Source organism: Pipistrellus hanaki, assembly GCF_964339955.1.
Source record: "Pipistrellus hanaki genome assembly, chromosome: 13".
Taxonomy (NCBI): Eukaryota; Metazoa; Chordata; class Mammalia; order Chiroptera; family Vespertilionidae; genus Pipistrellus; species Pipistrellus hanaki.
Genome location: NC_140515.1, coordinates 41186838 through 41202718, shown reverse-complemented (window position 1 = coordinate 41202718; position 15881 = coordinate 41186838). Strand labels below are relative to the sequence as shown.

The following is a 15881-nucleotide window of genomic DNA, read 5'->3' as shown; positions in this document are numbered from 1 at the left end:
ACTGGTCAGTTTAGGAATCTGTACTTTGAAATATTTTACCAATATAATACTAACATGCTTTCTTGCATTTCTGCATATTGAACCAAAACATTCAAAATCCTTAAAATGAGATATAGTCATTACTTAGAAATACAAGTTTCTGGTCCTTTGAGAAATAACACACAAAGGCTATAAGCTTCAAGTTCAACGCTAAAGTTACTTGCTGAATATTAATACAGAAGTTTTAGGAGTAAATAAGGATTCGGCATTTCTGCTTATCCTCAAAGTATTTGCGGACCTCAGAGGAAAGGAGCAATGTAAACAAGCAGCGCTAATCTTTGCTGGAATGTTAACTAATCCGAGCATTTCCTGTGTAGTGCAAATCAGCAGTTCTTCAACTGCATCATCTTAGACACTGGATGGCAGCTTGGTCTTATCCAAACAAGGTCCCAGAAGCCCAGAATCTTCTGAGAGAGCCAGAAGATATTAGGAAGTAACTAAAGCGAGTGAACAATGTTAAAAAAAAAAAAAAAAATGAATGATTGAAATATGAAAAACAAAATGCAATTGCCAGGTTTCTCAGTGCTGAATAAAACGTACAGGAAATCTATAAATTTAAGATGAATGTTTCAGAACCTAATAAAAAAAAAAGAGAGAGATGAAATCCCAGCATCTAGACACAAATATGTTCACATGAGCATTTTAGAACTCAGTGACACACTTTTATAAAAAAATAAAAAAATAAAATAAAACTCAAATGTGCTAATAGGTATGATCTCATGCAGCTGCCCCAGGCGAGAAGGACCTCTGGCAGCCATCTGGTCTACCTCTCTACCATGTGAGGCTGGAAGTCTACGTCTCCTGGTAATTATTCTCCTACTGATATTACCCAAGGACATTTTACATTTTACAAAAAGATCACATTACTGGCACACTGTGAGTCCAAATAAAATGCAACTAAAAGGATGAATGAAATCCCTCTCTCCTTGAGGACAAGAGAGTTAAATGGGAAAGGTAAATATATAAACACAAAATCAGAGCATAGAGCTGCACTGTTCAATATGGCAGCTACTGCTGAAACCGGTTTGGCTCAGTGGTAGAGTGTCGGTCTGCGGATTGAAAGGTCCCAGGTTCGATTCCGGTCGAGGGTATGTGCATTGGTTGCAGGCACATCCCCGGTAGAGGGTGTGCAAGAGGCAGCTGGTCGATATTTCTCTCTCATCAACGTTTCTGGCTCTCTATCTCTCTCCCTTCCTCTCTGTAAAAAATCAATAAAATATATTTATATATATATATATATATATATATATATATATATATATATATATGGCAGCTACTAGTCACAAGCAGCTTCTGAGCAACTGAAACCTGGCCAGTCCAAGTTGAGAACTGGAGTGTAAAAGACGCATCAGGAAAAAAAATTCTTGTTAATAGCGATGTATACCTACCTATCATATGTTGAAATGACATTATTGTGGACATAGTACGTTAAATGGAAAATATGAAAATTAGTTTTACCTGTTTAATTTTACTTTTTAAAAATATAGCCCCCAACCAGTTTGGCTCAGTGTATAGAGTGTCGACCTTAGGACCGAAGGGTTCGATTCCCGTCAAAGGCACATGCCCAGGTTCCCGGCTCCTCCCCAGCCCAGGCTCTGGTCGGGGAATATGCAGGAGGCAACCAATTGATGTGTTTCTCTCACATCAATATTTCTGTCTTTTCCCTCTCCCTAAATACCAATGAAAAAAGATCCTTGGGTGAGGATTTAATAAAAATAAACATATAGATACCAGAAATTTTAAAATTACATGTTTGGCTTGCATTTGAAGCTCACAATATATTTCTACTAGAGGCTCAGTGCAGAAATTCGTGCCTGGGTAGGGTCCCTAGTGGCTGCCAGCTGCCGACTGGGGCCTTCCTTCATTCCATGCCACATCATAGCAAGCGATCGAACTTCCAGTTGGTCAAACTCCAGGGGGGTCTGACTTTGCATATTAGGCTTTTATATATAGATTATATATATATATATATATATATATATATATATATATATATATATATATTGCACAGCATTGATACAGAGTAATGTCTAGAGATTAGTAGAAAATATGTTTTCTGGTGAAATTCACTTTAACATAGATGTGGTTGATGAAAGAGAGCTAGGCTTTTGTTGTATATACCATCTATCTTGTAAGGAATTAACAGAGCTATAAATGTCCCCCCCTTCACCCATAATCCAATGATTTGCACAAGAACAGCAATAATTTTTCTTTTGTAAACAGCTTCTCAAAACCTACATAAGATGTGTTTCATCAGTGGTCACCTCTCCAAAGAAATTTTCCATAATCCAAGTTGCTTGGGAGCATGGGCAGTGTCTTTGAACTTGAATCCTCTCTAGCACTGTGACTGGCATTAGTGGTAACTCAGACATTTATTTGGTTAAAGAAGCATTGCCAACACTAAGCTATTAGAGGCAAATGTTTAGATTTCCACCCCACAACTATTTCCCTTGTTTGAATGCCTTTATTTTGAGTTGCCACCAAAAGGATTCTTTTCCAAATCTGCCTGGTAACTTCAGTGTTTACTATTTAAATACTTATTATAGTAAACAAGTATTAGGCATGTAACTTTCCAATTGCACATGATATCAAATCCAAATAATTCTCAGTTGAGGAGACAGCCTCAAACCAGGTGAGGAACTTCTCAAAAATTATCTTGTGTGTGCTTTGACCAAGATAAATTCACATGCAAATCCTACTTCGAGCATCCGCAGGAATTTGGTGGTAAGCATAATACTCCAAAATGAGTGGACACAAATTCTAAAAAGTATCATTTAGCCAAGATTTTTAATGTATTAAAGAAACATTTAAAACCACTTAGGAACACTCTGTTTTCACAAAAGCACTGGCTTCTACCACACTCGTCCTTTCTATCCAGTTTTAAGAGAATAACCTTTTTTCTTCTTTCCTAAAACTATCGTTAGAAGTCACAAAAAGTGATTTTATTTTCTAGTTCTTCCTACGAGTTTGTGATGTTTGGCCACCTTCCTTCATGTTTTTAGAAAATTACATGGTTTGAGAGGAAAAAATAAAGTGCCCTTCTGGAAAGTAGTAAGACAAAGCATCCAATTCATATTAAATACCTTTAGTTTCCCTCTGGTATCCCTAAAAGTGTCCAAGTCAACCTTAATCAACCTTTCCAAACAAGGTAGTTGGTGTAGCTTTCTTTGAAAACAAAAATTATGCAATCTTTTTTTTCTGGTATTATAAATCAGGGACTCATTTGCCAGCTCCTTTCCCTACAAAAAGCCAACAAATTTTTCTTTTTAAGTAAGTTCCTAAACTCTGGACATTTGGAAATTGTTTCTCCCTTTGGCTAGAGGTAAATAAATTAAAAAAAAAAAAAAAAACTTTAAAAAAAGGAATGGAAACAACAACAGCACCATCTAAAGACACACAGTCAGAACTTCTTGAAAAAGAACCAGAGATCATTTTCAAGCAAATCTGAGCCCTCACTTTTCCGGTCAAAATGACAAATATAAGACTAATGCATTTTGCCCTTTGATGCTTAGTACCCTGAGCTAAAAGCAAAAAGCCCCATTTGTGCTTTGTGAGCAGAAATAACCTCAGTGGCTATAATTGGCACCGTGAGCAGAGTAAGGCTGCTAATGAAAGCAAAGGTACCCAGAGTACTAGCCGAATCCTTCAAGCAGAGCATGATTGCTTCTAGAGACTTCTTTTTGTTTTCTGCCAATGGCATTGTGTCTTTATAGCTGCACTAGGCAGCGATGCTTAGACCTGCACTGTCCGATACAGGAACCGCAGGCCACCTGTGCCCAGGTAGCATCTGAAATGTGGCTATAGTCTGAGCCAAGACAAGCTATAAGTGTAAAATACACACTTGATCATGGAGACTTAGTACAAAACAAAGCATGAAGACTGTCTCACTCATAATTCTTCAAAGCATTGAGTAGCTTTGCAATGACAATGCTTTGGATATACTGGGTAAGATGAAATATATTTTAAAAAATTAACTTGACTTCCTTTTTAATGTGGCTGGCTAGAATACGTAAAATCACAGGTATGCCTCACATTTTCCCAGCACGCTATATTTCACTGGACAACACTGCCTCAGACCTTGGCTGGTTTTTCTCAGCAGCCATCTAATCCTGAGCTGCTTATCTTTCCACCACCCGCCAAACATTTGCATGATATTCTCTAGGGCCCCCCAAATACCAAGTGAATAATCTTCTAAAGACACATTTCCTGCCTCCATTTCCCTAAGGGCAGCAGAATAGAACACAATCTAACCTAGATCAGAGCTCTTACTGCCCATGGAGAGTCTAGTTTATTCCAGTCAGGCTGAGATACCGACCGTGATATCAATAAAACAGCCAGAGTTCCTGGGGAGAAAGGGACCGAGGCCAAGAATAATCGGGAAAGCGCATTAGTCACACACACACACCACCCCCTAAAAACACTACATTCCAAACCCAGCATGAAAACTTCTGAAACGTAGCCATGAATTTCAACATTTTCACAGCTTCCCTTGTGGAATTTCTTTAGTTCCTGCTCCTGGTGAGGGACAGAGTCCTAAGAAATCTCTCTGAAGTGTAAGCCACCTAAATCATATTCCTAATCCACATCACACCATATCCTTGCTGATGGTTCCCTGACTCCAATTTGTGTGTGTGTGTGTGTGTGTGTGTGTGTGTGTGTGTGTGTGTGTGTGTGTGTGATGAATCCATGAGTAAATTAACCATGAATACTATTATATATTTTCAATCATCCTTCACTTGCCACAGACTATACCTGAGTTGCATTTGGGGCTGTGCAGTGGCCCTGGACTTTGTCCTAAGGTCCAACAGAGCCTTGGTAGAAGCACACCTGTTGGCATGTGGAACATTTATTCACCTCAGGCACATACACGTGCACTCATGGGACAGGATGCTTCTCAGAGAGTCCTGAACTCCACTTTGAACCTAATCTGGACAGGGCCCTGAGCCCTTTCCAATCACTGCAGCTTTCGTGAGAAATACCACGTTCTGTTTTTCTTCTAAGACCTTGGGTTACCCTTACCTTGACTTGCTCATTTGATGTGACAGCACAGAAAACAATCTCCGTGAATCCTTGGGATGGAAACATCCGGAAACAGATACCACCAATAACACGGCCATCTTTAATTAAAGCAAGGGTTTTGTGTTTCCTGAAAAAATAAGATTGTATCAGTTAAACCTATCTTGGTTATATAAACATACTTTTGAGGGGGTGTTCCTTATTAACCAACCAGGAAGGAGGGGGCAGTGTTGTTGTTTTTTGCGTTTCTATGGAAACCTCCTTTATCTAGTCATCATCTCATCAGACCATTCTTAAATGTGGACTTTTAGAGCAAGCTTTCCTGTACAAGTCTTCATCAGAGATTCCACCAGAACAAAATGCTCTGAGGTTTACAAATAAAGAACAGAGTACATGTTTCAGTACGGGAACAGGGGCCCAGGGTTGGGGGCTAAGGAGAGAGCACAAAGTCATGACCAAAGTGGCATATGTTTCTGAAGATTAGTCTTATTCAGAAATATTACGGATACATTATGGAAAATAATACAACTTGTACAAAATGTACAACTTGCAAACCTTGCATTATAGAACCCTGTCTGACCTCCTCTCTGACTAAAATGTCACTCTAATTGTCATATGCATAAATCATAGTCCACACAGGCTATTGGGTATATATGTTAAAATATATTCACAATTGAGAAGTTTAGGTGCTGAGGTTTTTTTTTTAAAGGAATGAATTTTCAAAGTAAACTTGCCTGATATCCCAATAATTTTCCCAGACCCAGGCAACCATGATACCTCATTAAGGCACCCAAATCAAGAATGTTTTGACTCTTGAAAAATTGGGGCATCTTCTTAGTGTTGATGTTCTTTCATTGCTACAAGGAATGAAGCATAGGATCGTCCCCAGCAACTTAAAACACAAAGCTTCATTATTATTAACAAAAAAATTTGTGAATTGATGAAAAATTAATTTTAATGCCTTAGACGAGGAAATTAACTTCATGGATCCCTGTATCCACAGCGTTGACAAGAGGCAGCAGGATTCACTGGTTGCCTAGGGCTGACTTTCACTTTCTGAGTAGTTCCTCTTTCATTTAAAAAGGTAGTAAGAAAAGAAGGAAGAGCGAAGCACCACTTACGGGTCAAAGACAAGCCGTGTGATGTACTCTTTGGGCATTCGGGGCAGCTGATGGGAGAACACGTTCTGCAGACCCACCAGCCACATCAGGATCTTCTTGTTGGGTTTCTGGTTCAGGGAGTTGCCGACCACATGAAATTCAATCACACCCCTGCGCTCCTCCATCCTTGCTGCCTCGTCCCTGGCCGAATGTGCTGACAGAAGATTGTTCTGGGGTGCAGGAGACAGGAAAAAATTACACAGAGCTCTTCTCTTAAGAGAATGGAACAGGCCCTATCCAGTTTTGCTCAGTGGATAGCGCATCTGCCTACAGACTGAAGGGTCCCAGGTTCGATTCCAGTCAAGGGCATATTCCCTAGTTGTGGGCTCGATCCCCAGTGGGGGTCGTGCAGAAGGCAGCCAATCAATTACTCTCTCTCATCATTGATGTTTCTATCTTTTTAAAAAATCAAGAGGGGAAGTGGGGGGAAGACAAGACAACATTTATAGTTTAAATTTTTCAAGATAGAAAGTTGAGGGGAGAGAAATGACTTGAACTGTGTGAGATTATTAGTAAGTTTCCCTGTGATGTGATGATATTCATCAAGGAGAAAATCACCTTTCCAACTAGCCTTTCCTGCCCTTCCCTACCCTGACCGCCAAGTTAAATGCAAACCAGGGTAGCGTAACATGCTAATTCTCAGTGATTCTATCCCCATTTCGGACAGCTGGAGTGGCTAGGAGAGCAGAAGAGGTCTACCAGCTGGCTGCCAGGTTTACCCCGCTGACCTCTGGTCCAACCATCACTGCAGGGTCCGTGATGGTAGACATGACTTCATGGATTAATTCCATTGGAATATCTCCCATTACTCGGGGTTTCTTGGCCTCCTCCAAAACATGAGAGTCATTCATTTTCCTCTTTTCTCCTGTGATGATCAAAATAAAAGGGGAAACAATGAGTTACTTTAAACACAAAGCAGATAACACATGTTGACCAATCCAACCAATTTTCTAATAACACTAATAGGTATGAAAGTCATATCTCCATTTACCCAGAGAAGAGGTGGCAATAGGAGGTGGAAAAAGCAGGAAGAATGTCACAATTACTGCCATTCATAGACCCATTCTGAACACTTACTATTTTATATGATAATTTTAACTTGATGTATGATTAAAGCATACATTATTTCATTTGTAAATGCAAGGAATCAGGCTAGTTATCATTCATAATTAACCTCTAATTTAGTCCCTTTGTGGTCAGAGAACATACATAGTCCATGTAATAACAAAATAGCAAAAAAATTTGAAACTTGCTTTATGGCCTAAAGCATAACCAATTATTTATAAATGCATAGTGTCTTCTTGAAATAAATGTGTATTTTCCAATTTTTAAGAGCAATGATCTCTACATGTCCATTAGATTAAGTTTGTTGATCATGTTTTCAGGACTCCTATACTGGTTACTGACAGTTTTGTCTGCTTGATCTATGAATTATTCAGAGATGTTCTTTTGTTTTCAACTATTGGTTGATTTATTTCTCCTTGTAGTTCTGTTAATTCTCTCCTATATGTATGTATAAATGTATTTGTATATATGTGTGTATGTATATTATGCCTGTATATATTTGAAATATACTAGTGAAATGGTGTAGTTTTTTTTGGTGGTGAAATTAATTTTTTCATTCTTTATCTCTCACAATGCCTTTTTGCCTTAAAATGATGGCTGACAAAGTGAGCAGGGCCATTCTCAACGGGTCACATGCTGGGAAAGGCCAGGCAAAGACAAGGAAAACTTTCTCCCATTTAGAGTGTATGGTGTCTTTTTGTTTTGTTTTTTTCTACTATCATATGTGCAGGGTTGTGTTTTTTTTTTATGTCATAATCTGTATTTATTTTTATATACAAATTAAAATTTTCCTGTGATGTAATATTCGTAAGTATTAAAGTATTATTAACATTTATGTTCTAATCTAATTGATTTGTCAGGAGTAAATCCCACTAAGCACTAAGCATGTCATAAAGATAGTGAGATAGTAATCTCACTATCTTTAAACAAACAGGAAAAGAGCAATGTCTAATATCTTGTCCAAAGGAGCTCAGCCAACAACCAGGTAACACACAGAATAAGTGAGCTATTATAATAAACTAGAAGCCCAGTGCACAAAATTTGTGCAGGAGGTGGGGGTCCCTTAGCCCGGTCTGCACCCTCTCCAATCCAGGACCCCTTGGGGGATGTCCAACTGCCCTCTCCTGCCGGCCTGATCACCTCTAACTACCTCTGCCTCAGCCCCCACCGTGACTTTGTCCGAAGGACGTCTGCAAGATGTCCTGTCTAATTAGCAATATTACTCTTTTATTAGTATAGATGATTATAGTTTTGTTTTAAGGCTCTTCATTTTGGGTTGATGTGTTACACAGCAATAACTACCCAATACAGCTCAAAGTCATTTCCAGCCATCAAAATCCTGGACATGAACAATCTGTAGTTGGTCTAAGTCTACCTCTGGAACTTCTCATATTACAAAAGAACTTGTAGGGCAAATCACAGCCCTGTATTGTGGCCCCTAAGTGCCTACCTGGGTTTGCCTCAAGCCCAGAAGCGCCTTTGCCAGAAGGACTGCTGCTCCCTCCATTCGGCTGCTCAAGGGAAGATGAGTTTGAAGTGTATGAAATCGTCCCAGCCACAGGAGGTGGATTGATGACTGCCAAGAAAAGGAAAAGAAGGTATTAGATGGCTCTTTTCTTGGGCAATGAGGAACCAAGTGCACATGAGACCATCCCATTCCTGCCCAACACCACAAAGAAGTCATCTTTAAAATAAAAGCAATAGGGTCAGTGTGAGCATGATAATAAAGACAGTAATGAATTATAACCCACTGAATAGAATAGAAATATCTGAGTCCATACTGATAAAATCCTAAATGAACAGACAAATAAGCGGGGAGAAGGTAAAGCTCTTCCTTACAGACGAATGCCAACACATAAATAAGGAAGGGACGATGGCAGCCAGCATATAATAATTGACTCAGGGAGAATCATCTGTGCAGGCTAAACCTCATGAGTACAATTCTGATGAAGACAAGATAGTTTCTAAGTATTTCCCCTCAAAAGTACCTTTTTTTTTTACTACAAAAGAAAAATGGTAGCATTGCAGTGGAGAAACCTTGTAAATATCACCTACAAACCTGAATGCCAACAGTAATGAGAGAGAATATTATGTACCTCCTGATATGAGACAAAATTGCCATAAACCACATCATTGAGATAAGAGCCAAAAATGGACAATAGCCTGTCGATTAAACATTAAGGTGTAACCTTGCATCAAGGTTAAAGCTCCTTACTTTGATAACTATACTCGTTAAGTAAGAGAATGGCCTTGTTCTTAGAACTGAAATCAGTAAGGAGGCATGGTATTTGCAACTTTCAGATAGTTTAGAAAATCACAGATAGTTAGATGATTGATAGATAGATAGACAGACAGACAGACATATAGACAGACACAGAGAGAGGGTGGAGGGAAAGGGGGGGGGGAGAGAGAGAGAGAGAGAGAGAGAGAGAGAGAGAGAGAGAAGAGATGATAAAGCATATGTGGCATAATTTTAACCATTGATGCATCTGCGTAAAGTATACACAACATACAAAATTTTTGTTCTATTCTTGAGACTATTTTCAAAGACAACCTTATTTTTAAAGCCTTTGTAAGGAGTAGGATGTTGCTCTGCTGATTGGCGCTGATGAGGAATACAGACATTTTTCAGTGACTCTGGTCCCATAGAGGACCGAGCATGGACAATGCAGGCAGATGTCCAGAGAGAATGTTCACCTAAGTTTCAAGGCAGCCCCAGCTCAGTGTGCAGAGTACACTCCCCGCAGCCAACACAGTGATGGAATGAGTAACCCAAGCAACAGAGAGACAATGGGCCACAGCACTCTCCACTGAACAGCAGTGAGTATGCAAAGACTCAGAATACACTGAAGCGCCAGGCTACACGGTGTTCCTTCCCGCACACAGGCCTCCTGACTTCCAAAGTACACTGGGGTGGCGCTGCACCGAGAAGAAGCTCGGATGATTCTTCAGACATCTGAGTGCCTCGCAAACCTTCAGAGCCATCGTTATGAATGGCATTTATCACGCTTGCATAGAGGTGCAGACGTGCCAATTAAGTCGATGATTGCACTCTTCTTTCCCCAAAGGGAACACACTGCAATTAAGGCAGAACAGGAGGAGACAGCCTGGTTCTGACGGCTCCGGGTAATGCTGAAGAGTACAATCCAGCTTAACTGGGTTACAACCTTAGCCACAGGAACGGACACGTGATTCCCAGAGGGAGAGAGACAACCTCTGCCTTTTCCATCCTGGGCTAATGATAGATAATTTTCTGGAAATGGAACAGACCAGGTAGTGTTTTGAGCAGGCAAGGATGAGGGGGACTTTTGAGCAGGGAGGGTCTCTCCGGAAGGCCCTCCACAAAGGAGCCACGTTGACCCTGCTGAATAGCTTTGGTGTCCCCCTGCCGGAAGGAGGAGACTATGTTCTTCACTCATTCCTCCCACAAGCATGGGCCTGCACATTCGCAACGCACAGCCAAGTGGCGGGATGTCGTGGTCAGAGCAGTGGCTCATAATGCAGTCTGGTGTTTGGGAATTAGCCAGACCCGAGGGGAAAAACCCAGTTCTATCACTTAACGACATCCGATCTTGGGCAACTCTCATCTACATAAAGGGGATAATAATAGCGACCTCCCAGGCTTTATGCTAAGGCTTAAAAGTCATGAAGCAAACCTCATGTCTTGCCTTTATGGAAATATTGGTTATGGAAATAACCAATATTTCCATAAAGGCAAGCCCTTTATGGAATTATTGGTTATTATTACTGTGGCAACACTGGGTCTCTGACCATCCAGGGTCACGCTCATAGAAAAGACCTACAGAAAAAAAAGTGGGTCTCCGAGAGCATGCGGTAAGCATGTACGAGCATGTATGACACCGTTATTCTCGAATATTGCTGCACATCAGAATCACCTGGGGAGCTTTTACAATGCCCAGGCCACACCCTAGGCAAATTACACGGCACACTCTTTGGAAGGGACTCAGGAGTTAGAATTACTTTAAATCACCATGGGTGATGCCTTGTGCAGACAAGTGTGAGAACCGAGGATGGGATATACTCAAGGCTCTGTGACAGTGGGGAGGAAAGGAGAGCCAGTCCTGGCTAGAGGGCACAGGAAGCATTAGGAAGGCATTTTCGGAGAGATGCCATTTGCAAGCTAGCAGAGATAAAGGCAGATAAAGCGGACAGCACAGGGCAATCCCGAGGACATGCCCAGTCACCACAGAAAACGCACCCAGAAAATGCAGGTCCGGAGGGAGCATATAATGGGTGCAGATAGACCCCAAAGCTCTATAGTCTTTGGACCAGAGAGAGATGAGACCACATTCTATGACCTAAGGTAAAATAAAAAATAAAAAATAAAAAAGGCAAAGATGTGTTTGGTAACAAGAATGCAAAACAGGACGGGTTTGAGCCAAAACAAAATACCTCATTCTTTAAGTATTCTGCTTTGAATTTAAGCATATTTATACTCAAACTTGGGCTCTAGGTGAAAACACACACACACACACACACACACACACACACATCCACTTTTAACCACCTTCTCAAATGTGTGAATCTGAGTAAAAGAAGCCAGACTCAAAAAGTTACGTACTATGTGACCATTCATATGACCTTCTATAAAAGACACACACAAAAAAAACTATAGGAAAAGAAAAGTCTGTGGTAGCCAGTGCTGGGGGTAGGGCAATGAATGGACTACATAGAGCGCAACAGAATTTTCTGGGTGATGCAACTTTTATATCCTGATGACTACACAACGATATGTATTTGTCAAAATTCACAGAACCATTTACTAAAAAGGGTGACTTATTTACTTTTTTTTTAATCCTCACCCAAGGACATGCTTAGAAAGAGGAACAGGGTGGGTGAGAGAGAGAGAGAGAGAGAGAGAGAGACAGCCAGACAGACAGTCATCTATGTAAGAGAGAAACATAGATCAGTTGCCTTTCGTAGGCGCCCTGACCAGGGATCGAACCTACAACCAAGGTCTGTGCCCTGATTGGGAATCAAATTGGCAACCTTTGGGTGCCCAGGATGACACTCAACCAACTGAACCACTCGGCTGGGCAAAAAAAAAAAAGATGGCTTTTATTGCACATAAAATTACTTTTTTTTTTTAAACCAGCAAGAGCCGATACCAGTTTGGCTCAGTAGATAGAGCATTGGCCTTGTTAACTAAAAGGTACCAGGTTCAATTCGGGTCAAGGGTATGTACCTTGGTTGCAGGAATATCCCCAGTAGGGGGTGTGCAAGAGGCAGCTGGTCAGTGTTTCTCTCTCATCGATGTTTCTAGCTCTCTATCCCTCTCTCTTCCTCTCTGTAAAAAAAAATCAATATATTTTTTTAAAAAAACAAACACAAAAAAACAGCAAGAGTAAAATTGACTTTCCTGGAAGCGATACTCACCAGTCCCCACACTACACACTGAGCTAGAGCTGCTAAAATCTCTTTAACGTCAAAATTCTGCATTCTGCCTGTCCCCATGGCCACATATCAATGACTGCTTTGGCACCTCCTGCCAAACTTCTCCGAATCCTCCTAGTATCGAAGGCAGGGATTCAGCTCCTCTCTCGGGAATCAGCCCGACTCCCCAAGTCACATGTCTTCCATCCTCACAACATGCCAGGTGATGCCACTGGCTGACCCAAGGCAATGCCAAGGATGTCCTGGCCCCACTGGGAAGTTCTTCATGTCCTGAGGCTCAAGATTGCTGTCTTCCACGCATCCTGACAGTAACTTGATACACAAAGCAGACATCACGGACTCAGAAACCAGGCTGAAACTTGATTCCTGGGCATATCAGGCCGTTGACAGAGACTCTAAATGTCTTTAGAAAGAGCCAGCAGTGGCCTACAGGGCCAAGCTGCTGGCAGTTTACACCCCCCCTAAAATGGTAATGTGCACGCTAAGCAAACCCAGTAGTAGGAGCAGTAGTTGTTTTCGTTGATTTGCACCTGCTCTCCTCATTAATAGAGATGCAGATGCAAAATCTGCTGGCTCCTGTCTTCAATTTCTCGATGAAAAACACAAATAAATGCAGCGTGAGCTGAAAAGCAACACTTCCTGGTTGTTCTCTGAATGCTGAAAAGAAAAGAAAAAAAATTTTTTTTTTTACCTGTTTGGATCCCTAGCTGGCTGTTTCTGGAAGAGGCCGACAGAAAGTCCTGATCCCAGATAGGAGAGTTTTGACTATAAACTTCTTCTTCTAACATGGAAAGAAACCTAGACACAAGGGTAAGAACAACAGCAAAATCAAAAACAAATATACCGCCAGAGGGACAGAAGCTAGCCCTCTATGGCAATCACTGAACATCAGCATGATGACACAATCAACTCAGAGACAGGCTGGTCAATTACAACTCAAATGATGATTGTTAGTTGGACAGTGCTGGCATAATTAAACACAGAAATTCATTTCTACAAATTTATTTTCTTGGACTCTGCATAGACTGAGTCTCAGTAAGGCCTCAGTCCCGCAGGCAGTTGTCATTATCAGTCATAACCGTAACAAAAGTTGCTAACATTTATCAAGTGCTTGCTCTGTGCCTGCACTGTTCTAACTTCTTGAATCCCCAATGTGGACTCCACGAGTAAAATACTTTACTTTTATTTATCCCACACACGTGTAGCTCTCATTCACCAGATTCTCATAACCTTACAGATGAAAAGACGTACAGCAGAGAGAGGGTAAGTCACTGGTACAAAGTCCCACAGCTAGTCAATGCAGGACCAAGAGTGAACCAGTGATTCATTACCAACTTATACTTCCTGTCACAGTATAAACCAAGCGGATCTCAAGTTTTGGGGGCCCACTGAAATTACATGGAGACCTTGTCTGAAACACAGCTACCCAAACCCCACCTAGACTTACTGAATCTGAGTCTGTGAGAACGGGCCTTGGGGAACTACATTCTGGTTAAGTACCTTAGATCAGTGGTCGGCAAACTCATAAGTCCACAGAGCCAAATATCAACAGTGCAACGAATGAAATTTCTTTGGAGAGCCAAACTTTTTAAACTTAAACTATATTAGCTGAATTAGGGTACTCCTAAGCTGGCCTTGGCTAAAAACTCAAGGGGCCAAAGAGTTGCATGTGGCTCGCAGACAATTCTTACCGCTGCCTCAGACAATTCTTACATACATCAAAACGGAAGAACTGCAGTTAAAACACCAACACAAATCTACACTCCTGGCACTGGAATGTCCCCCTGCAGACCACTTTTAAAGCACATGCATTCGAGTCGAAGAACAAGGATACTGGCTGAGGGCTTGGGTTCTAGAATCCATAGACGAAGCTCAGCACTTACTATTGGTAGGATCTTGAAAACAAGTACTTAACTCTCATCTTTCCTAGTTTCCTCTTTTATAAAATGGAAATACCAACAATAGTTCCTGCACAGGGCGGTCATGAGGGATAAGCTAATGTTTATGCATAAAATGGCATCTGACCCCTAGTAAGTGCTCTATTCACTCAACATCAACTGCCCCCTTCCATGTGCCAGGCACTGGGTTAGGTGCGGGAAGGACAGGGTGAACAAAACAGCCACGTGTCCTCAGGAAGCATGATGGTGTAATAAAGGTTAGCTCCTATAAGCCATCTGCATCCCTCTGCTGAAACTGTAAAATCCAAAAGCCCTTAAAAAAGGTTTTCCATGACCCATTTGGCAGCAAAACCTGACCTTACCATACATAAGACTATATATAGTCTTCATAATTATAAACGATTTAATTTGAGGGAATTCACCTCAGCCCTAGAGCTGTGGCATACAGCCCATGTGTTATATTAATTGCCTTTATAAAATGTTTAAGCTTTTGAGTTGTAAAACTTACCAAGTACTATGATTTTAGGTAACTGATCAAAGACCTGTTCTGGTCATCATCATATCATTAATACTAAAAGTACCAGTATTCTTCTCATGTATCAATGCCTGCAAGATTTTAGACCGTTTCAAGAGGGACGTTGTTTTTTGGAAGTGAAAACAGATAGGAAAAGGTCCTGGGAGGAGGGGGAGGGGAAGGGTGGGAGAGTGGGAGGAAGTGTTTTCTGACTTGCTGCTCATAGAAGATTTACAAACAAGGAGGTACCATCTGAGTGAATACCTAGCCTCACTCGATGATGTAATTCATGAGTCACTTCTCCTTGCTAAGCAAGCCATGGTGAAGGCATGTTTTAAAACACTTCAAGACCCAGAAATAAGGAGCCATGGGTCAGCCTGTTGGACCTCAGAGGGAGGGTGGGGATAAAAGGGAGAGATCAACCAAAGGATTTGTGAGCACACATATGAGCCTAACCAGTGGTCAGGGACAATAGGGGGGTGGGGGCATGAGTGGGGAGGGGTGGGGGATTGGCATGGGGAGTTGAGGACAAATATGTGAGACATTAGTCAACAAAAAAAATTTTAAAAAAACACACACACACTTCAGTATATTTCTTACCACACACATTCAGACAGACTGCAACAGGAGCTAAATTCCTTCCTAAGATCACTTGTGATCTCACAGAGGAGATTCCCGATTCTTTTCCCCTTTTCCTAAGCAGACCTACCTTTCCCTTATACCGCCCTCAAGATTTCCCCACTGCCCTGTCACAGAAGTAAATCTCCTTTCTCC

General features: G+C 41.2%; 2 protein-coding genes across 3 annotated transcripts in view; both read right to left on the bottom strand.

Moving 5' to 3' along the window:
• Positions 1 to 15881, bottom strand: part of RAB5A (RAB5A, member RAS oncogene family) — a 410882-nt gene that overhangs the window by 270306 nt on the left and 124695 nt on the right. The window lies entirely within an intron of this gene.
• The window catches only part of KAT2B (lysine acetyltransferase 2B), an 88729-nt gene that overhangs the window by 14626 nt on the left and 58222 nt on the right, over positions 1 to 15881 (bottom strand). For both annotated transcript variants that reach the window (XR_014796694.1, XM_084902968.1), the window contains exons 7-11: positions 13387 to 13493; positions 8731 to 8856; positions 6944 to 7080; positions 6177 to 6385; positions 5059 to 5185 (exon numbers count right to left, since the gene is read on the bottom strand). Coding sequence is in view for 1 of the 2 variants with exons in the window: in XM_084902968.1 (XP_084759094.1) it covers positions 5059 to 5185; positions 6177 to 6385; positions 6944 to 7080; positions 8731 to 8856; positions 13387 to 13493 (706 nt within the window). In the remaining variant the exon portion in view is untranslated. The remainder of the gene's footprint in view (positions 1 to 5058; positions 5186 to 6176; positions 6386 to 6943; positions 7081 to 8730; positions 8857 to 13386; positions 13494 to 15881) is intronic.